The 23851-nt window shown below is 34.1% G+C and overlaps 1 protein-coding gene across 1 annotated transcript in view; it reads left to right on the forward strand.

Moving 5' to 3' along the window:
* LOC122813606 (calcium-activated chloride channel regulator 1-like) overlaps nucleotides 1-23851 on the forward strand; it is a gene marked incomplete at its 3' end in the record, with an annotated part of 1902671 nt that overhangs the window by 1860017 nt on the left and 18803 nt on the right. Inside the window, 1 exon segment of the mRNA XM_044086018.1 lies at nucleotides 2786-2950. Coding sequence (XP_043941953.1) covers nucleotides 2786-2950 — 165 coding nt within the window.

Consider the following 23851-nt stretch of genomic DNA (forward strand, 5'->3'; position numbering starts at 1 on the left):
TATCTATATCAAACAAAGCTCCTCATCAGCACTCTTCAAGAAAAATCTTGATGATTGGATGGGAGATAGGAAATTCACCCCGGGGATCACTTCTGTGGCTCTGCTCGACAGTGGCACAGGAAAATAATTTTCTTGGGTGGCGAAAGCCAGGGTACCTTTGGCTAGGCTTATATAGGCCCTAGGGCCAATAGCCTAGTACCTACCTATGAACCTATGAACCTATGACTGGTCCAATAAGGGTTGAGTACAGAGGAGTCTCACCATCCTGGACCTGGATGCAATGTCTTTACAGTGAAGCTGTGCTATAAAAATTGACTTCCTAACTGTAGCAGACACATCAAAGTCCAGATCTCTATCTACAAAGGATCCTTAACCCCTGTTTCTACCCTAAGCTATGCTTTAGCAGTGTTGTGGTTTAAAGGTATGGATGATTTATGGAAGGAGATGATTATGCCCTTTTTTGCATTTAGTTTGAGGTCATAGTTCTTACACCAATTTTATGTTTGTGTGAGACTCTCCTCAAGGATTTTTGTGTCCTCGGGGGATTCTGTGACTTCCTCGAGCTTGCAGTAGTCCACAAATGTGGTCAACCACAGTCTGTTTGTATTGGCTCGGATGTCCAAGAAGTAAATGCCAAACAGGATCGATTCTAATACTGCTCCCTTGGGAACTCCAATTGTGATTGTCCTTTTAATAGGAGTAGTCTCACCTAGTCTTATCTCTTGCATAATCTGTGAAAGCCTGTTGGACACCTAGCGACTGGCATACAAACTTATCTGTACTTTTTGTAATTTTTTGACTACAGCTGAATGGGGAATAGTGGTGAATTCATTGCCCAGTTCTAAACAGGCCATACAAACTGATTGCCCTTGTCTATAGGCTCTGTGGCCTTCTCAAAGAAGTTCATATGATTCAGAAGGCATGACTTCTCCTTGATGACGGCAGTGTCCAGTGTTTGTAGATTTATTATGTCTTTGCACATAGCATCCATGACAATGCTTTCTATGGCTTTACAGATTAGACTGGTCAGACTAATGGGTCTATAGTTTCCTGGGCCAGTACTAGAGAGGCCATCCTTGTGCTGTAGAATAACAGTTGCCATATTCCTTTCCAAGGGAACAAACCCTGAGTCAAGGCTGAGATTAAATAGCTTTGTTAAGGAGGGCATATAAGTCCTGTTTCAAGCCATTTAGGAGCACTTGGGTATGTTATCAATACCCATGATGGTGTGTTCTTTGCCTTGGAGAAAACATTTAGGACCTGTTCACTGGATATAACAGAAGGTGGTGTGGATTTTAATATCTCCTTATTGGTGACCAGTAGGGTTGGTTGGGGGTTGATGGTGGACTGAAGATTGTATTGAACTTATCTGGCAGCAGGTTCGCAATGTTATCTGGTGTGATACATGTGGCGCCATTTACCACCAGTTTGACACACTGCTGCATATTTTCTTTCTGCTTCTTAACATAACTGAATAATGCCATATAGTTGTGTTTAGCCTGAGATGCCATATTTAACTTAAATTTGGCTTTAGTTAGTTTGACTAGACTCTGTATCTGCTTGTTAAGGTTTGTGATTGTGTTTTTTATGTTTACTGTCTTTAGCCATGATTTTTTCCTCTTTTTGTACAGGTTATTTATGGCTGGGGGCCACCAAAGTGGTTTATTTTGGAGATTTTGCTTTGCTTCTTTCAAGTGGGAACAACCACCTCTATACAGTGGCTGAAGTGGTGGTAGTAGAATGCCTGGGAGAAGGACCAGCATAGGCAGCTGAATTACTTTGGTTGGGGAGGGGTATAAATTTTGCCAATGGATCACTTCAATAGCAGATTGTTTGTTTTTGAATAATTGCTGAACATTCTAGGGTTTAAAGGGAGTACCTCTTCCTGTTTAATTTCAAAATATACCACCACATTGTGTCTTGACCTTACTACAGAGGATGATACACAGGAGGGGATTATGCAGTGGTTCCCCATATTTGTGAGGATCAAGTTGAGCATGTTGCTCTACTTATTGGAGTTTAATTTGTGTCAACAAAGTCCAGGAATTTCTAGGCCTGCCTGTTTGAGAATGTGTGTTTCCCATTTTATTGAAGGATAGCTGAAAGTCTCCCAGAATTACTGTGTTAGTTCCTATGATTAGCAGCTCATGTTTGTTTAGGTTTCTTGTGTGAGTGTTCTGGGTCATGGAGATGGATCTATAGCTAAGAATGATATGATAAGGGGGGTTACCTGTGGTGATTTGCTTATGAAGAATTTCTAGCTCATCATGCCAGAAATTCTACTTAGATAGATAGATAGATAGATAGATAGATAGATAGATAGATAGATAGAAGACAGATAGATAAATAAACAGATGGATAGCTAGATATAGCTTGATATATAGATGGCTATAGATATAAATATCTGCTGTTCTCATACAGTATCTCTAGTTACTAAAAATATAGCAAAATGTATTTTGTGCTGCAGTTTTTTGTGTTTAGTAGTAACACCAAACATCATATGATAGTGGGTACAAAAGTTACACTTTTAGAGACATAATGATTTTTTATGTAAAATGTTCATGAATGTGAAGATTAATGAATCATAAACATTCTTTACACTTCATAACAAAGGACACACCTAAAGGAGTCATAATATATATAATGGAGCTATTCGATAATTTCAGGTTTCATTTCTGGATATTCTTTTTCTTTTTTATTCTGTAAACAGGAGGAATGAGATTTCATCAAAGATTTTAAAATGCCTACATATATTGTCATACTGTCTGCTCTCCCTTTCATTTAGGTTCAGATTTTGCAAAACTTGATGGAGTTTATTCGAGATACTTCACTTCCTTCAAAGAAAATGGCCGATATAGCTTAAAAGTCCAAGTTCAGGGAAAGGAAACAACCATTTTAGCAAGCTGGACACAGAATCGTGCTGCATACATACCAGGATTTGTTGACAATGGTAAAAATAATATATATGTATATGTATGTGTGTGTGTGTGTGTGTGTGTGTGTGTGTCTGTGTGTGTGTGTATATATATATATATATATATATATATATATATATATATATATATGGGTCTATGATATTTTGCCGAAAATCCATTTCGCCGAAAATTCTGACATAGGCTCCAAATCGCCGAAAATAGTACTGACAGTGTATATGCCCTTTTCCCCAACTGTAGTGCAATCTCGGAGTGAGAATATTAATGTAGGGGGCATAGCCCCCCACAACGGGGGGGGGTGGGGCATAGCCCCCACATACTCAGGTTATGATCTACTTACTTACCCTTTTAATAGGGACTGGACAATATAAAACAATACTAGACAATATTAAACTGTACTGGGTGGTGGGCTACGCCCCCCCACACCGCCCCACTTTAATATTCTCACTCTGAGATCGCACTACAGTTGAGGTAAAGGGCAGATACACTGTCAGTAGTATTTTTGGCGATTTGGACCCTATGTCAGAATTTTCGGCAAAATGGATTTTCAGCGAAATTACACTGATCTATATATATATATATATATATATATATATCATATATTTATTCAGCTAATACAGTTTCAAGCACTATAAATGCTTAAGGTACAAATATTACTTTGATATTGACTCTAATGAACATGATAAAACATGATAAACATGTGATAATCCTATAATGGCTACAAACTGCTAGCTTTTTTTATATTTCATTTTATTTCATTAGTTTATGTGACTATATTTTTCTCTCTTTCTATATTCTGCTACTTGATTAAATCAAAGTTTTATTTCATTCCTACAAATGAATAATCCTGAATTCAAATGTTGCACCATTTCCACCTCTAACTGAATGTTCATGTACATTTAAAGGCATTTTACAGTATAATGACAGTCATCAATTTATTCCCAAATGGGGTATATTCAAGGATTTATGCAATATGTATATAAAATACACATTTATTTAGATTACTGCATTTTATCAGAGGAAATACAGAGATGAAATCTGTATTGTTATATTAAAATAATTTCATAGGCTTGACGAATAAGCAAAAGGACTATTAGCCAATGGGGAGCTTGATGACTTAGATACCATGTTGGAAATTATGAGTGCCCATGTAGTCATCTAGTTCCTTCTAGGAAGCTTGGATTGTTGGTTAAAGTTTAATTGAAAAGAGGAGTCATTGAGATATGATGTTAGCATGCTTCATAGTATGGTTAATATTATTTTTTATTGGGATTGGGTATCCTCTCCTCTTGTGCTCATGTCACTAGTGTGTATTCTAAGCAATGAGTTTCAAACAGTAAGGGATCATTTACTGAACTGTGTATGTTGAGCACAGATCCCTTCCAAGAAGTCAAAAAGTTAGAGAGAAGAAAGGGAGGTGCTGTAGTCTTTGACTATAAAACCAACCCTGAAACCTTTGAGTGTTTTTGTGATACATCTCTGTAAACACTTCAGTTGTAACATGTAATTTGTGAGTAGGCTGCAGAACCAAGTGTAATATTTTTTGAAAATATATGCAAAATATTTGGAATTTAAAACAACAAAATGAATACAGGGACACACAGCACTTAATTTTGTAAACTGTTCTACATTTCTCAAAGATTATATATTTTCCTTACTTTTCACCCATTTTTACAATTAACTTTTGTTTGAAATACTGCCATTTGTCATTTATAACTCATTTAGGTCTACAAATCCTTTTATCTACAGAAAGAAATCTTCCTTAAAAAATGTGTGTGTGTGTGTGTGTGTGTGTGTGTGTGTGTGTGTGTGTGTGTGTGTGTGTATGTTTGTGTGCAAGCAGAAGGACATGCTGGAACTTGCTATACAAGCTTCTGTGAAGGGTAAGTCCCTGTCTTGTTCTGAGTGGTATCCTCTCATCATCAAGAATGATGCCCAGGTTCAAGGAAAAGATAATTGGGTTCAAGAAATGAGTAAGTAGCTTGTGTCATTCCAGAGGTATCCAGTTTGTGCTACCTGCCCGACAAGACAGTTGACAATTCAATTTGCTTTTTCCTCTTCCTGTCCAAGGGTTTCTTCATACTAGTTAAGGTCTTTGCTGCCCCATTGTGTCTTTTTAGGTAAAGTTCATCTAATGAACATCCCATCCTAACAAACAAATTCAATCTTAAATTGAACAACATCAAGGTGACCCTTCCCAATGTCTGAAGTCTTAACAATATACTGCTTGGTCTGGAGACACTTCTGCATCTAGAATGCATCCATGTTTGTGTATTTACTGAGACAGGGTTCAAACCAAAAGAGAGTACCCCATGTTCCTGGATTCTGTGTCTACCATGTCTTTAAGTCCACAGGCAAATTTGGCAGAGTCTTAGTGTTCTTCCGTGACAGTATCTCTTCAAAAGTGATACCCACAGATCCCTGCAATGGGCTCACAGATCTCCAGATCACCTTAGGGAAGCCAAACTGCCAATTACAGCTTGTTATCAATCTCCTTCCAGTTTCCCAAGATCATGAACATTTTGTGGAGTACTTTAAAAATACCCCTAGATGTAGTGGGTCATTAATCATTGACAACTTCAACTGTCCCTATATAGATTGCTGTACCTACATTTCCAACATAAGGTTTGCACAATGTTTCTTGGACTGGGTAAACAAGAAAAAAAAATAATCAGGGATGAGAACATTCTGGACCTGCATTTCCCCAGCATGACTTCAGCCTGTTCCCTCCCCATGACCTGTCCCTCATTAATTAAATCAGACCACTTACTGGTTACATTTACCCTCAAAGTATTCACTCCCTGATGACCAATGCACCCTCTTTGGAAACTTCAAAAAGGCAAGCTGTTTACAATTATACAACAAAATCTCAATTTCTATGTTCACTATGAAAATTCCACAGTAGACTCAGGCAATGCAGTTATATGTGCTAAGGATCTTTATGCCCATTTAGACAAATGCATTGATCAGGCTATCCTCCTAAAACCAAATATAGATCAGTAAATAGGTAAATTTAAAAACAAATGACAGAGGAAAGAAACTGCTGAAATTACCCTGTAAGGCCAGAGTCTCTCAGCTGAAGATAATTTAAAAATAAACCTGTCAAAAACATAATGGCAGCTATTAAGACTAGCAAAGCAACCATGAACTCAGGTTAACAACTAAAGTGATGTTCAACTATCTTCAGCTACATTAGTAAAGTAAAGAATAATTCACAATTCATCTCAGAACTTTTTTCTATAATGGTGCCTTCTGCGCTAATATAAAAGACATTGCTAACATACTAGCAAACATGTTTACTGCCAATATCTCTCCTGAAACTATCACCCCAAAGGATAATGTACTTAGGGTACTATCATAGACCAAAACATTTATTCCAAGTGTTCCAACAAAAGCACTGGGTTGTCTACTAAATAGTGTCAACCATAACCTTGCTGCTTAACTCCTTAAACTGTTTAACCTAAGACTAGCTAAAGGTAATGTCCCTGAATTCTGGCACACTGCATTGGTGATGCCTCCTTATAATGGTGGCTCCACCATGGACCCAGGAAACTAAAGGCCCATAAGCCTTACAAGTCTTGTGTGTAAAGCCATGCAGAGCACCATCACTGACCTCATTAATGATGACATCAGAAATCTGAATAGATCTGAACCACAAAAATTCTCCCTTGTAAAAGCATATCATGTCTATTAAATTTTGTAAGTTTCTTGCAGGTAATGGACAGTGGTCACACTGTCCATGTAGCTTATCATGACCTGGCCAAAGCATTCAACATAATACCATATGATGAAATTGCAAATAAGCTAATGGTCTTAAACATCAATCCTTATGTAGTAAAATAGATAGCAAACATACTCAGAGACAGAATGTCCATTGTCAGAGTCAGTGACAACTCCCCAGTCAATTAGAATGTGGCCATTGGAGTTTCCGAGGTTCTGTGCTGGACCCCATTCTGTTTGGCATTTATTGCTGTGACCTTAAAAACTGATAACAGGAATCTCACATTAGCTAAATTGTAAGTATCATTACATATACCCTTCAGAATTAATTAACACAAGTTAGCACCTGGTGAACCTAAAAAAAGGCTTAACTAATCACCAAGAAATGCAGTTTCATGTCCTTTGAGAAATGTCAAATTGCTACAGCTTATTGCATTAATAATACCTCATTCTCAAGCGAGACAATGATTAATGACTTGGACATCTCAGCTGATCCATTTCCTTTGATCACCATGTGGCAAACATAGTTAGTAAAGGGTTCTATAATATCTATATCTTGTAATTAATTGCCAAAGGTTCCTCTTCTAAAGTAAAAAGAATATATATGTTTCCTTATACTCTGCTTTGGTTAGACCCTTAATTGAACAGAATATGTCCTTTGATGTGTATATTACTAAATACATCAAAAACCTCAAAAAAAAAAAAAAAAAAAAAAACACAGTGGTTCCTAAAAAAAGCATTTCTGGCCTCAAAGTATTTAGTTACCGGAAGAAGCTGGAACCCTTGTCCCTGTACTGTATGCCATACAGGGAGAGCTCAGGTTCATAGATTACTACTAAGCAAACTGCCCTTGTGGGACATTATAAGCCTAGCCAATTGCCCTATGTGAGAATCAAACCCTGCACCTTGTGTTTGCAAGGTAAACACTTTAACTATTATGCCAACTTCCCACAGCTGAACCTAGTTTTCTGTACCTTCAACAATCCTATTATTGTTGACCTCCTTTTATTTGAAAAGTCAAATAGTTTGGCCAACACTAGAACAAGAGTTCTCAGCCTAATTAGAAAACAAATCAAACTAAATGTGAGGTTTATCTCCCAATGCATTACCATGCTCTGGTGTAAGCAACCCTCCAAATCAAGCAATGTGATTCCCTGTTATCCTTCACACATAGCTGAGACATATGGATGGGTGCTCTTAAATATACTCAGGCATTTATAGGCCTTACACTTCTTGGAAGGAGTAGTAAGGTCTGAAGGTGGTAACTGACAAAGCATCCATGGCCTTTGGTCAAATTGACTTGTATATCCTATGACCCCCCCCCCCCCCACACACACACTTTTTCTCTGTCTCTCCCTATTTATGTTTCTTCAGCAAGCCAGAACAATGATCAGAACTCAGCTTCAGCCTGGGTCAACAAGAAAAATAGAAACAGACATTGCAAATGTTGTTCATAGATAATACATAGTACAAACAGATAAATTGTTGACATATTTTATAGCAACAAAAAGTCAAAATTTAAATGTACATAATATTGTAATATTAAGTAACATTAGAACACCAAAGCAAACCCAGGGGGGAAAAAGGTGAACAATTTTAGATTAGTTTGCCGATTTTACACACACACACACACACACACACACACATATATATATATATATATACATACACACCCCACACACATAATCTCTTTTTAAATGTTGCAGCTTTTCAAAAGGAATTATAATCCTCAGCTATCTATATTTCTAGAAATAATTATCTTTTTAGATAACAGTTGTGCTGCATTATAAATTACAACTTGGTAATCTTAACTAATCAATGAAAAAATAAAATTACTTTGAATGAGATGAACTCAAAGCAAACATATCCAAGTGTCTGAGGAGAACATGTATAAAATTCTGATTATTTGCACAACTTATAATTAATTAGTTAGAATAAGTGATTTGTTCTAGTTCCACTAAGAATAAAATATTTTGTTGCTCTCCAGCTAGGATTAATTTGATTGCGATAAAGGTATAATTACCCGAGGAAGTGTTGGATATTATTATAATAAGATCATTAAGAAAGTTAGTTTTCCAAACCCATTTTTACTAGAAGATCATTGTATTTATGAGACTTAATTCACCAAGATGCATTTTATTGAGTTTTCTTTCTCAGTTGCATTTATACATTGAGTACCATATTAATGAGTATGAAATTATGTGATAATGATAGGATGCTAATGTTGTCCAGTGCAAGTTGTTTTTTGGTGGCAGTTATTAGTTTACACAGGACTGATTTTTTACCTTCTCTTCAGTTGCCTGATAAGCAGAGGAGGTATAGGGGTGCAGGGGACTTGCCACTTGCAAAAAAAAAAAAAAAAAACAGTGTTCATCACCTCTTTACTTTGTTTCCTTTCTTTCTTTTTTCATTATTAGTTGCTAAAGAGAGTGTTTTATTTGTTGATTGTTATGCTCTGTCATTTAGAGTTGCCATATTGCCATAGGTAACTTAATGGGAAGAGGACAAGAATTTATTTAGACTGCAGGTTAGAGAAGGAATATTAAAGACTTTTTGGTACGAAGTAGGTTTAGTTTTCCTACAGAAACAATGACAGAACAAGTTAGACATAAAGGGACCTACCTGTGTGGTAAATGCAAGGCATGTAGTTTTGTTACTTTTAATTTTGAATATATAAATGATATCCCCTTTCGAGTAAATAATTGTTTTAGTTGTAAGACAGAGAGAGTTATTTATGCCCTAAAATGTCCCTGTCATAAATTTTATATCGGGGAAACAAAGAGAGCTTTTAAAGTGAGACTACTAGAACATGTTAGGGACATAATTAATGTTAAAACTGAAAGTCCTGTTGCTCGACATTTTTTTGAAATGCATAATAATGATGAAAGGTTGTTAAAAGCATCAATTTTAGAACAAATATCTGATAATGATACTGATTTGTTAAAAATTAAACAGCTGTTACTGTACAAAGAAACTGTTTACATATTGAAGTTTAAAACTTTATATCCAAATGGGCTTAATGAGGATTTTAATTGGAAAATGCTGCTTAGGTAATTGATTTTTTAATAAGATGATTGTTTGATTGCCTTAACTAATGGATTTAACTTGTATATAAGATCAGTTTGTTTTACTTGTTGTATACTCCTGGAAGGCGAAGGCCGAGACGTCAGAGTGAAAGAGATTTACTACCAGAATAAATCGTGTTTGGTGAATCCTGCTGTGTTGTTTTATCCATTTTCTGCGTGCTGTTGTTGTTGCTGCAGGTTAGAGATTGCCTTCCCTATCAAGGATTGTTATCAGAGTAAATGCAAAGAGAAAGAAACAGGGTGCTCCTAAATGAAAGACCAGCAGTGGTACAGTTTTTAATAGAATCTAGAATAGAAACTGCCATTAAAAAAGGAATAATTACTAAAGCATATCAAATATTGCATGATAACTATAAAAATCAATCAGAGGAGCATAGAAATGATTGGGAAGAGACACTGGATAAACAATTCACAAAGAGACAATGGCGGGATATATGTATATATCCCAAATATGCAACAAAGTCTAGAAGATGTATGATCTTTGCCTGAAAGTGCTTGCAATAGGTATTTTTATACCTCAAGTAGACTCCTAAGAAGTTTTCCTCAGGTGGACAGCAAATGGAGGTGTGACGGGTAAGAAAGAGTTAGCTAGGAACATAATCTTTGGAAGTCTAATCAGCTGGCAGACTTTAGGGCTTCCCTGCAGACCACTCTGTCAGTGATGCTCAGTGAATAGATTAGACTGACTGGGGAGATGATTTTTTTGAGTTATGCTATAGAATTGGAATTGTCTAGATATACCAAAGCCTTGCTGAGTCTAATTATGGTTGCTGCCAAAAAAGCAATTACTAGAAAATAGAAATCAAAGTTTAGATGAACTTTATCAGAAGTAGTAAATATAGTAACAGATATAAAACAACTGGAATTGGGATCTTTAGAAAAGGGAAGGAGCAAACTACATAGGAAAAATGGGAATTGTGGGAACAATATATGCACACATAGCTCTCAACCTTCCATACCCAAAATGAGGAACACCAGCCTTCATAATGTGGAACAAATGGGCAAAATGTGAAACACATACTAATGGCTTACTGACAACTTCAACTAGGAGGGTCATAGGATGCTTAAAATATGCTGGTTTTACTTATAAAAAAATATAGTTTAATGAATTAATATGAGTTATTTCTATTTTCCATGGATATTAGTTCAAGAATTCCTAACACAGAATGTGTGCCAGACACTTTTAATGTGGAGCTTCCAGGAACATGAACATTTGAAGACCCCAAATGACATATGTTCCTTGTAATAAGGTACACTTGAGAGGTATGTATGCACAGCAGGAAAGATGTTTAAGAGGCAGGATTTGAATGAGTCATATAATGCTTAACTGATAATGAATGGATGGTATAAGTGAGGTATAATGTTTGCAACTACAGTTGTTTCAGTGGTGTCAGTGATGTATACTGTTTGCCAATAAAGTGGCATCATGTTGTATGCTTTTGAATTATATAAATGTAAGATTGCCTTTGTCATATGTGAAAATTTAATAAAGACGTTTGGAAAAGAAAAGATCTTGGAATTATGATGGATTATATCTGAATTTTCCTTTGACAATTGTGTGAACAGCCTAAGAAAAAATGTCTCTGTCATTTAATACTCTTAATTAGATCTATTTCCTTAAGGGATGATCACAGTCTAGCACTTCCTTATAAAAGGCATATTCATCCCTTTCTTGGATTTAATAATGCCTTCTGCGTATGTATTAGGACACAATTACTTATGATGGAAAATCTGCAAAGAAAATTCACCAATTAAATACCTGTATCTGAACTATCCTGAATGAAGCAAGAATTTAAAATTATATTTCAAGCACTACAGACATTTTAGTAGCAAAATTCTTCTAGCTTACGGAGTTCATAATGACAACTTATCAACAGGTGGATTTTGTTACTTGATTGCTACTACCAGCTATCCAGCTCACAGGCATAACATAAATGTTTACATTAGTAAAAACTGAACACATGTCAGAAACAAATTTCCCTTTCTAATAACCAGACTCTGGAACAAAATACCTTGCACAATTAGAATCTCTGCACTATGGATTTTTTTTTTCCAATAAATTTTTATTCAGTTTATAAAACAGACATTTAGGAGTTTTATACATGTAAGTAGAATTGAATAGGAATATTGCAACTCATAACTAAAAGACAATCATTCAGGAAAGTTTACATATAACAATAATAATAAAACATTACTAAATATATACACTATATACAAGTTAGGTATCCTGAACAGATAAAAAGAAAAGAGAAAAAGAAAAAAAAAAACACTGTAAGAAAAATACCAACATGAAACAATACTCAATGTGATGACATTAACTATTGATAATATTTAACACTTTTTCTAATACCAAATTCTTTAATGCCTTTTTATTTGGACTTCTAACTATGTTCCCTTGTGCATCAATATATGAATAAGCCATTTTTTGAAAGGTTGTCCAATTTAGTTTGGTGCGATCAAGCCAATTTTGTTTAATGTAAAGTTTTAATAAAGAGCAAATAAAAATTATAACATGAGTGTCTAATTTTGATAAATGAGTTAAAGGAATATGAAGAATGGCAAATTCCCAGGACAACGTAGATTTATGGTATCCCATTCTTTGTAGTCTGACTTTCAGAGAAGTCCATAATCTATGAGAAAAATGACAATACCACAGAATATGAAGTAGATCAGCTTGGGGATGATAGCAACAAGAGCATGATGAAGATTTGTTTGGATTGAATTTATTTAATTTATAAGGGGTATAATAGGCATCATTATAAATCATTAATTGCGTATATAATAGTTTTTTGAAAGGGATAAATTCCTTTGTATGTCTGATAGCCAAAAGTTTTTGAGACTCAGAAATCTTAGAATTATAATTCAGCCATGTATTAGATAAAAGACAATTGTTTTCTATCGTTAAGCTCTTTATCAACTTGTAGGAATTTGAGAGCATTTTATCTGATGAAGATATCAATTTGATAATTGTGTTGAGATTATTCATTTGAAGTTCTGTGGGTTCTATGCATAAAAAACTTACTTTTGATTATTTGTCTTAATTGACGAAGAATAGGTGAATAGTTCCAATTAACTTTCAATGACCCACGCCAATCAGGTAAAGGAAGGTCAAGATGTTTCAAGATGTCTCCAATTTTTAAATTTTTTATAAGAGGATATTTTGTTAAGTCAAAAGGTTTGTTATCAATCATTATATTTGGGTTTAGATGAATTGGTTGTATATAATGAGAAATCTTATCTAAATTACACATTTTTAGTAAAGATTGAAAGGCATTGATCTTTTGCTTAATAAAGATGGATACATTTTTGGTACAAATGTTGTCCAAAGAGATAAAGGGAAGAGCTTCTGGATTTATATTTTTTGAAATGATGTAATTATACCATATTTTTATCCATAAAGAGTGATTTATATGAGTAATATTTTTGAAATTAGATATGGTGAGGAGTTTGTTGGATGAAACTATCAGATAATAGAGATACAAGTTAGGAAGACCCAGACCCCCTTTGTCCTTAGAAACTGATAGTCTGGAATATGAGATTCTAACCGATCTGGGGAACCATAAAAATTTAGCCAAAGCCTTGTTTACATAGTCAAAGAAAGATTTCGGAATTATCTGATCAGATGACATAAATTGATAAAGGAATTTAGGCAAAATATTCATTTTAATTATCGCAGCTTTTGATAAAAGCGAAAGATTTAAAAGCTGCCATCTGTTTATATCAGATAACATCAAATTCCAAATTTTATATATATTATTTTGAGAAGATGATTTATTATTGTGTTCTAAGTTGATACCTAAATATTTTATATTATAGGTAAACTGGAACTGATGATCCGAAAACAGACAAGTATTATGTACCAAATGATTTAAAGGAAATATACAGGTTTTGGAAGAGTTTAAAAGATAATTCGAAACTGAAGAGAAGTAATTAATAGAGTTAGTTATTTTTCTATAGTCAGAAATAGGAGTTTGAAAGTAAATTATTAGGTCATCAGCAAAGGCTGAGAAATAAATTTTGGTATTAAGTATTCTAGGGACATTGTGAAAAGTATTTTGAATAATATATAACAATAAAGGTTCTAAATAAATATTAAAGAGAAAAGGAGACAGTGGACATCCTTGTCTTGTTCCTCTAGTAATCTTTATAGGAGATGAAAAATGACCATTAATGTAGAGTCTAGTATACATGTTTTTGTATAATATTTTAATGAAGTTTAAGAAGAATGAAGGAATATTAAAACAAGACATGGTCTGAAAAAGAAAATTCCAAGAGACTCTGTCAAAAGCATTTGATGCATCCATGATCAGTGCATATATTGGGTTTGCGTCTTTTTTAATAAGGTGAATGATAGACTCTAAGGACAATGTGTTGTCCCAAGCATATCTGCGAGACATGAAACCAGATTGATCTTTAGAGATAATTGAGGGTAAATTTTTTTTTCAATCTATTAGCTAGGATAGATGATAAAATCTTAATATCTATATTTATTAAGGAAATGGGTCTATAGTTAGCTGGGTCAGATTTTTCTTTATTACTTTTCAAAATTAAGATAGTTTAGAAGTATTCCAATGAATATCTGAGATGTCATTGAGTCTTATATAGTTATACACCTTGAAAAGAAAGGGAAGAATTACCATTTTAAAGGTTTTGAAGAATTCCGGAGTGAATCCGTCCGGGCCAGGAGATTTAGCTGATTTAAGATTGTCAATCGAATCTGAGATTTCTTGTAAGGATATATGAGCTGAAAGTAAACTTTGTTGGCTATCATTTAGTTTAGGAAACTGCAGAGAATCTAAGAAAGTTTCTATGTTATTCTCATTACCAAAATTAGAAGAATTTGAATATAAATCAGTAAAAAGAGTAGTAAAGAGTTGAATAATTTCTTCATCTGTGTTATATAATCTATTATTATAAGACAAAGATGATATTTTTGGTCTATTAACGTTAATTTTAATAATTCTGGCTAGTAGTTTAGAGGGAACCTGAGCCCATTCTGAGTATGAAGCGAGTAATTTTTGTTCAGCTAAAGATAGATTATGTTGATGAAGCAAAATTAAATCTTTTTGATCTTCAAGAATTTGTTTTTCTATAGAATAATCATATTTCATTCTAAGTTGTTTTTCCAGGGATAGAATTCTAGATTTTAAAAACTCCTCTTTCTTAGAGTAAAGTTTTTTTAAAATAGGCCGCTTTACTGATAAATAATCCTCTTAATCTCGTTTTACATGCTGCCCATTGTATGTCATAAGGGATATCTGATGTTTCCAAATTGGCCTCCATTTCATGTAAAATTTTGGAACATTGTTTACAAATTTCTTCATTTTGTAGTAAATTGTTATTTAAAGACCATTTATTCATATAGCATTTATTTTTAGTATTATTATTTATATTTAGTTTTAGCAAATTTCTTGAATGATCAGAAAAGAATCTAGGTTCAATATTAAAATCTAAAATATATTTTGAGATAGAATCAGAAATTAGAAAAAAATCCAATCTGGACCATGAATGATAGCATTTAGAGTAGTATGTGTAAATATCACTTCTATTTGGGATTTTAACAGTATGTATTGGGTCCATTAAACTATAGTCTTCCATCAAATCATTCAGAGCCATAGTTGATTGATAGTTGTCGGAGACAGCAGAGCGAGAACGATCAATTTCTGGGTTTATTACTGCATTCCAATCTCCACCTATTATAATATAGTGGTGTTTATATGATGTGAGAATTTTATGAATCTTTAAAATAAACAAATGTTGTGAATTACATGGGCCATAAATTTTTAAAACTAAAAGAGGTTTATCAAGACCATGAATGGAAGTAGTAAATAAACACCATCTACCGTCGTTATCAAATTTCTCATCTATAATGTTCCCCAAAAATTTTTGCTTAATAATTATTGCTACTCCTCTGGAATTCGATGAATCCCCTGAAGCTACAATCTTCCTAATCCATTTTTTGTTCCTCTCTTTATTCCAATCAAGACGAGGAATATGGGATTCCTGAATAAAACAAATATTGGCTTGTGACTTGAAAATCAAATGAAACAATAATGACTTTTTTGCTTTGTCTTGAATACCTCTAACATTCCAGGAATCTAATATTAAGTCAATTGGCATATTCTAAGCATACCATTATTATTGATACTGCCCAGAAACCACAGATTAGAGTCCAAACCACAATTAAATCAGTACATTTGGAAAAGCTAAAAAAAACAGATTTTAATTGTATAGTATTTAAATATGAAGAAGTAAGATATCCAGGTGTCAAACCAAAGTGCAGAAACAAACTTTTATTTTCAGCTTCACCAGTAAAAGCGTAAAAACATACAATAAATCCAATATCTCGTCAAGCGCTTTCACCCGGGCCCTCCCAGGCTTTATCAAGACATTTAATTCATTTCAAGCAGATTCTTTTATACTGTTTTTATCCTACTTAATTACTTAATTAGTTGTCAATTAATTGTAAAATTGCACTGCATTTAAAGCAAAAGTGTCATTTTTTGTAATGATACAATCTAATAATATTAATTATTGTTATATCTATTGTATCTTAACTCCTCTTTTGTTCATGTTAGTATTAAATGCATATCCACAAATAAACCTTAAATATTTATATAATTGTATTTAAATTATACTTAAAAAAATTCTATTAAAAATCATACATTTTAAAAATAATAAATTTTAAAAAGCATATTATACAGTTTATATATCATGCCTTGTGGTGATAGTAGATTCAATTGTTAATAAACCTCCAAGCAGTTTCATTCAACAATTGGAAAATTGTTCCACATATACAGCACAAAAAAATATATATATATACAAATATACAAATAACTTAGTATGTTGTTAGTTTATCCATTTTGTGTAAGTAACATGCCATTCAGTGTGTTTGCAAATTAATTGTGCTGCAAGCCACTTCTGACAAAAACATAATATGAAGTGTTTACAAGTTGTATATATATATATGTGTGCCCAGAACCTAATGAAAGTGTGTATATGACTGTACCCTCTTCATTTTTCCATCCCACAAAGGTGGACATACTCATTTACCACACTTTGCCACTGTACTATCTCAGACTATGATTGTGATCGTCCTGGTCAACCCCGTATTTCACTACCCCTGATGCGACCATGGCACCAACCTTTGTGGTCTCTCCTTAAATATTGCCCATTTTCTAATATAATAAGTTTGTTTGCGTTTTGTTGCATTATAACTTGGCTCTTCTAATTTTTAACAGGCTACCAATGCTAATAGCTCCATTAAGACCTGGTGTTTTGGCCGCATCCAATCTTACCTGCCAAAGCAGTTCTTTGAACTCTAATGATGTTTCCCAGTCACCTCCTCTAGGGTTAATGTTTACCTGCTCTAGTATCATAAACTCTATTTTCATTCTTTCACATACTAAGGAGTGTTTGTAGAAAGCATTTGTTTCTTTACTTCTGCTAATATCGTAAAGGTGCTCGTATATCCGTTTTGCAAGTGTTCTCTCTGTCTTTCCAATGTAAAAACTTTGACAACACTGACATAACCCAAGATAGACTACTCCTTTGGCTTTGCAGTTGAAGTACCCAGGGGATTTTATATATGTTTTCCTTGACTTCAGATAGAACCCTTTTTTATTCATAATATAAGGGCATTGTTTGCAACTATTGCATTTGAATGTCCCAATCCTTTGGGTCGTTTCACCTTGCCTTGCATTTATATTTGTTTCTAACAATTCCTTCAAATTTTTGTTACGCCTTCTAATAAACTGTGGTTTGTCCCCAAGTAATTTTTTATGTTCTTCGTTCATAATAACTATAGGCCAGTATTTATTTATCGCCCTTTCTACCGCTACACTTTCGTTGCAGTTAGTGTGAACAAAAAGGCATTCACTCTCCTTTGCTCCATTGTCCATTTTTTTACTTTTATATCCACGCTCTTCCCCTAGTAAAGGAAAGTAGTATTCATTTCTTTGACTTCTCACTTCTTCCGTTACTCCTTCAATTAACTGTTTTGGATAACCTCTTTCTTGGAATAACTTCATTAGAAACAAGCATTCATTTTCAAACCAAGTTTCCTCACTGCATATTCTTGCTGCTCTAATTACCTGTCCTTTTATAATTCCTTTTCTTTGATACAAAGGGTGGTTACTATTGTAGTGCAAGAACATGTTGGAATAACTGTCTTTACGGTGAATCCTGGACATGAAGCAATTGTTCTCTATATTTTTCCACAAATCCACATCTAAGTACTGTAAATTGTCAGTTTTTATATTACATGTAAATTTGAGAAAATTGGTACTATTATTAATGTATTCAATAAATTGCTCGCATTCTTGCTTGCTGCCCTTCCAGAAAATGCATATGTCGTCCAAATAACGTCGGTAATGTGTTAGGTGTTCTACCCATTGCGTATTGAATATATATTTAGATTCCCAATACCCTAACACAATGTTAGCATACGCAGAGGCACAAGGGGTCCCCATGGCTACTCCCCTTTTTTGCCTAAATATTTCTCCACAAAAATATACAAAATTATTTTTCAAAATAATTTCCATGAATTCCACAAGTAGCGCTATTGTTTTACCACCTAACTTGGAATTTTCAGCTAACATTTCGTTGAACCATTCCAAGCCTGTCTCATGAGGGATGCTTGGAAATAGTTCAATTACATCCACTGTAACCATGAAATTAGTCTCATCGAAAAATTCTTTCTTTACACTACACAGAAATTCCCAGGAATCTTTACATAGAAATTTTAAAGTAGTTGTATACTTCTTTAATATTGTATCCACAAATTTTCCTAGTGGTTCAGTGATTCCCTTGGCACCAGCTACAATAGGTCTAAATATCAATGGTTGTAGCCCCTTGTGCACCTTGGGAATCCCAAAGATGATGGGGGTAACTGGTTTGGGGACCAACAAGTAATTGAACAACTGTTCATTTATTGCTCCTTGGTACAAGTTGTCTTCTGGCCTATATTTAATTTTAGCGTATGCAACATTTCTTTCGTTAATGGATACCTGGTTGTATTGTTCATTGTTGTGTAAATGCGAATGCAGGGCAGCTATGTAGTCATGCTGATACATTAATACTACCCCCCCCCCTTTATCGGTTTTCATCACCCTAATACCTTCACTGTTTAATTTCTTAATCAGCTGATAGGATTCATCAGAAAAGTTGTTACTTACTACGTTCTTCTCCATATTTATATTCCGAATTTCTGTTTCTACTAGTTCTTCAAATGTTTTGATAACCGGATGAAGTGGGGGGTTCCATGTACTTTTTCTGTACAACTTATTGCTGTCTAAACCTTTACCTCTCAAGTTCACTGCTAAGTTCAGTCGCCTTGTGTAAAGTTTCAAATCTAGTATTGTCTTAGGTACATTGATAGTTGTATGTGGCACAAAGTGAAGGCCTTTAGTAAATACTTCAAAAAATACACTACTAACCTCACTTTCTGTGTAGTTAAAAATAGAGAAATTCCCTTCTTTCACTACATTACAACTTAGGTTATGTGCAACTCCTTTGTCAGATGCTGTATAGTCTACTCCGTCATTTTCTACCTCCTTGGGGGATTCCACCTCCTGGTAAGTGTATTCCCTTTTCTGTTCGTCTGCCTCCCCTGGCCATATTGAAAATCCTGTTGACCTGTCCTAATCTGATTTGGTACCAAGTTTTGTTTCTGTGCCAATCTTTCACTTCTTCTGGGTCCTTGATCCTCCTCCCCTTCATTAAACACATTATCATGTTCATTGTCAACATTATTATTGTAATTCTGATCTCTTCCCCATCTACTTCTTCCGTAGAACTTGTATGCCTGCCCTGTGCTGTACTCATGTAAATCACGCTCCAACTTTTTTATTTTTCTGTTAACAATTCTGACACAATGATTGTCAATTTCGTTAAATGTGGTGTCATAATCTTTTTTTACACTACTAAACATTAAATCTTTGACAATATTGTTATTTAATGCATTAACTTCATCAAGCAAGAGTGAGGCTTTGGCCTCATAATCGTTAATCATAAACCCTAGCATTTCTAGTCCCGTTCTATTGAATAGGGCTGTTAATTCTTCATATAGCTCACTGCCAGGGGCAGCGTTATTGGGAAATTTTACAATGCGTAGTCCCTTAGGGACCCTTTTAACATTTAAACATTCAGTAAGGTAATCAATTTCAAGTTTAGTTGATTTATATGCATACAATTTGTTACTAAATTCTTTGAGCCTTGCTTCCAAATTATTATTTAAAATTTCACTAGTGCAAACAGTACCTTGACCAAAGGAAAACCCTTTATTGGTCCATTTGTTGAAATTAAAACCTCCATCAGATGCAGCGGAAGCAGGGTGGGTATTTCCTCATTTGCTTCTTACTTGCTGTGCGGTTACACGTTCCGTGTTGATGTTAGTGTCCATTTCGACATTTAATTCAGTTCCGTTTGTTGTTTTTGGAGAAATTACGCCACTTGTTGCCAATAGTTGTTCCTGGTTTCCTGGTATTCCTCTAGTGCCTTGGGAACCGTTATTGGTAAGCAGACCCATAAGTTGAGAAAGCAGGCACATCACCTGCTTGAATTCGCGTCGCGTTACAGGGACGTCATCAGTTCCTTCCTCGTCGGTTTGCAGCAACACTGGTGTATTACCATATTCAGCACTTGAAGTTCTTTCAGCCATGGATCTTACGTAACACAAAAGCAAAACCAAACACCAAACTCCTTTGCAGGAACAGTACCAACTGGTAAAATTGAAGAAGTAAGATATCCAGGTGTCAAACCAAAGTGCAGAAACAAACTTTTATTTTCAGCTTCACCAGTAAAAGCGTAAAAACATACAATAAATCCAATATCTCGTCAAGCGCTTTCACCCGGGCCCTCCCAGGCTTTATCAAGACATTTAATTCATTTCAAGCAGATTCTTTTATACTGTTTTTATCCTACTTAATTACTTAATTAGTTGTCAATTAATTGTAAAATTGCACTGCATTTAAAGCAAAAGTGTCATTTTTTGTAATGATACAATCTAATAATATTAATTATTGTTATATCTATTGTATCTTAACTCCTCTTTTGTTCATGTTAGTATTAAATGCATATCCACAAATAAACCTTAAATATTTATATAATTGTATTTAAATTATACTTAAAAAAATTCTATTAAAAATCATACATTTTAAAAATAATAAATTTTAAAAAGTATATTATACAGTTTATATATCATGCCTTGTAGTGATAGTAGATTCAATTGTTAATAAACCTCCAAGCAGTTTCATTCAACAATTGGCAAATTGTTCCACATATACAGCACAAAAAAAAAATATATATATACAAATATACAAATAACTTAGTATGTTGTTAGTTTATCCATTTTGTGTAAGTAACATGCCATTCAGTGTGTTTGCAAATTAATTATGCTGCAAGCCACTTCTGACAAAAACATAATATGAAGTGTTTACAAGTTGTATATATATATGTGTGCCCAGAACCTAATGAAAGTGTGTATATGACTGTACCCTCTTCATTTTTCCATCCCACAAAGGTGGACATACTCATTTACCACACTTTGCCACTGTACTATCTCAGACTATGATTGTGATCGTCCTGGTCAACCCCGTATTTCACTACCCCTGATGCGACCATGGCACCAACCTGGCTAAAATGTTAGCTGAAAATTCCAAGTTAGGTGGTAAAACAATAGCGCTACTTGTGGAATTCATGGAAATTATTTTGAAAAATAATTTTGTATATTTTTGTGGAGAAATATTTAGGCAAAAAAGGGGAGTAGCCATGGGGACCCCTTGTGCCTCTGCGTATGCTAACATTGTGTTAGGGTATTGGGAATCTAAATATATATTCAATACGCAATGGGTAGAACACCTAACACATTACCGACGTTATTTGGACGACATATGCATTTTCTGGAAGGGCAGCAAGCAAGAATGCGAGCAATTTATTGAATACATTAATAATAGTACCAATTTTCTCAAATTTACATGTAATATAAAAACTGACAATTTACAGTACTTAGATGTGGATTTGTGAAAAATATAGAGAACAATTGCTTCATGTCCAGGATTCACCGTAAAGACAGTTATTCCAACATGTTCTTGCACTACAATAGTAACCACCCTTTGTATCAAAGAAAAGGAATTATAAAAGGACAGGTAATTAGAGCAGCAAGAATATGCAGTGAGGAAACTTGGTTTGAAAATGAATGCTTGTTTCTAATGAAGTTATTCCAAGAAAGAGGTTATCCAAAACAGTTAATTGAAGGAGTAACGGAAGAAGTGAGAAGTCAAAGAAATGAATACTACTTTCCTTTACTAGGGGAAGAGCGTGGATATAAAAGTAAAAAAATGGACAATGGAGCAAAGGAGAGTGAATGCCTTTTTGTTCACACTAACTGCAACGAAAGTGTAGCGGTAGAAAGGGCGATAAATAAATACTGGCCTATAGTTATTATGAACGAAGAACATAAAAAATTACTTGGGGACAAACCACAGTTTATTAGAAGGCGTAACAAAAATTTGAAGGAATTGTTAGAAACAAATATAAATGCAAGGCAAGGTGAAACGACCCAAAGGATTGGGACATTCAAATGCAATAGTTGCAAACAATGCCCTTATATTATGAATAAAAAAGGGTTCTATCTGAAGTCAAGGAAAACATATATAAAATCCCCTGGGTACTTCAACTGCAAAGCCAAAGGAGTAGTCTATCTTGGGTTATGTCTGTGTTGTCAAAGTTTTTACATTGGAAAGACAGAGAGAACACTTGCAAAACGGATATACGAGCACCTTTACGATATTAGCAGAAGTAAAGAAACAAATGCTTTCTACAAACACTCCTTAGTATGTGAAAGAATGAAAATAGAGTTTATGATACTAGAGCAGGTAAACATTAACCCTAGAGGAGGTGACTGGGAAACATCATTAGAGTTCAAAGAACTGCTTTGGCAGGTAAGATTGGATGCGGCCAAAACACCAGGTCTTAATGGAGCTATTAGCATTGGTAGCCTGTTAAAAATTAGAAGAGCCAAGTTATAATGCAACAAAACGCAAACAAACTTATTATATTAGAAAATGGGCAATATTTAAGGAGAGACCACAAAGGTTGGTGCCATGGTCGCATCAGGGGTAGTGAAATACGGGGTTGACCAGGACGATCACAATCATAGTCTGAGATAGTACAGTGGCAAAGTGTGGTAAATGAGTATGTCCACCTTTGTGGGATGGAAAAATGAAGAGGGTACAATCATATACACACTTTCATTAGGTTCTGGGCACACATATATATATACAACTTGTAAACACTTCATATTATGTTTTTGTCAGAAGTGGCTTGCAGCATAATTAATTTGCAAACACACTGAATGGCATGTTACTTACACAAAATGGATAAACTAACAACATTCTAAGTTATTTGTATATTTGTATATATATATATTTTTTTGTGCTGTATATGTGGAACAATTTGCCAATTGTTGAATGAAACTGCTTGGAGGTTTATTAACAATTGAATCTACTATCACTACAAGGCATGATATATAAACTGTATAATATGCTTTTTAAAATTTATTATTTTTAAAATGTATGATTTTTAATAGAATTTTTTTAAGTATAATTTAAATACAATTATATAAATATTTAAGGTTTATTTGTGGATATGCATTTAATACTAACATGAACAAAAGAGGAGTTAAGATACAATAGATATAACAATAATTAATATTATTAGATTGTATCATTACAAAAAATGACACTTTTGCTTTAAATGCAGTGCAATTTTACAATTAATTGACAACTAATTAAGTAATTAAGTAGGATAAAAACAGTATAAAAGAATCTGCTTGAAATGAATTAAATGTCTTGATAAAGCCTGGGAGGGCCCGGGTGAAAGCACTTGACGAGATATTGGATTTATTGTATGTTTTTACGCTTTTACTGGTGAAGCTGAAAATAAAAGTTTGTTTCTGCACTTTGGTTTGACACCTGGATATCTTACTTCTTCAATTTTACCAGTTGGTACTGTTCCTGCAAAGGAGTTTGGTGTTTGGTTTTAGTATTTAAATATGACATCACATTAATAAAAATCTCCTGTAAATGAAAATTAATATCAAAAGTATTATGA

The sequence above is a fragment of the Protopterus annectens genome, chromosome 10.part0 (genome assembly GCF_019279795.1).
Source record: "Protopterus annectens isolate FY-2018-M chromosome 10.part0, PAN1.0, whole genome shotgun sequence".
NCBI classification, from domain to species: domain Eukaryota; kingdom Metazoa; phylum Chordata; order Ceratodontiformes; family Protopteridae; genus Protopterus; species Protopterus annectens.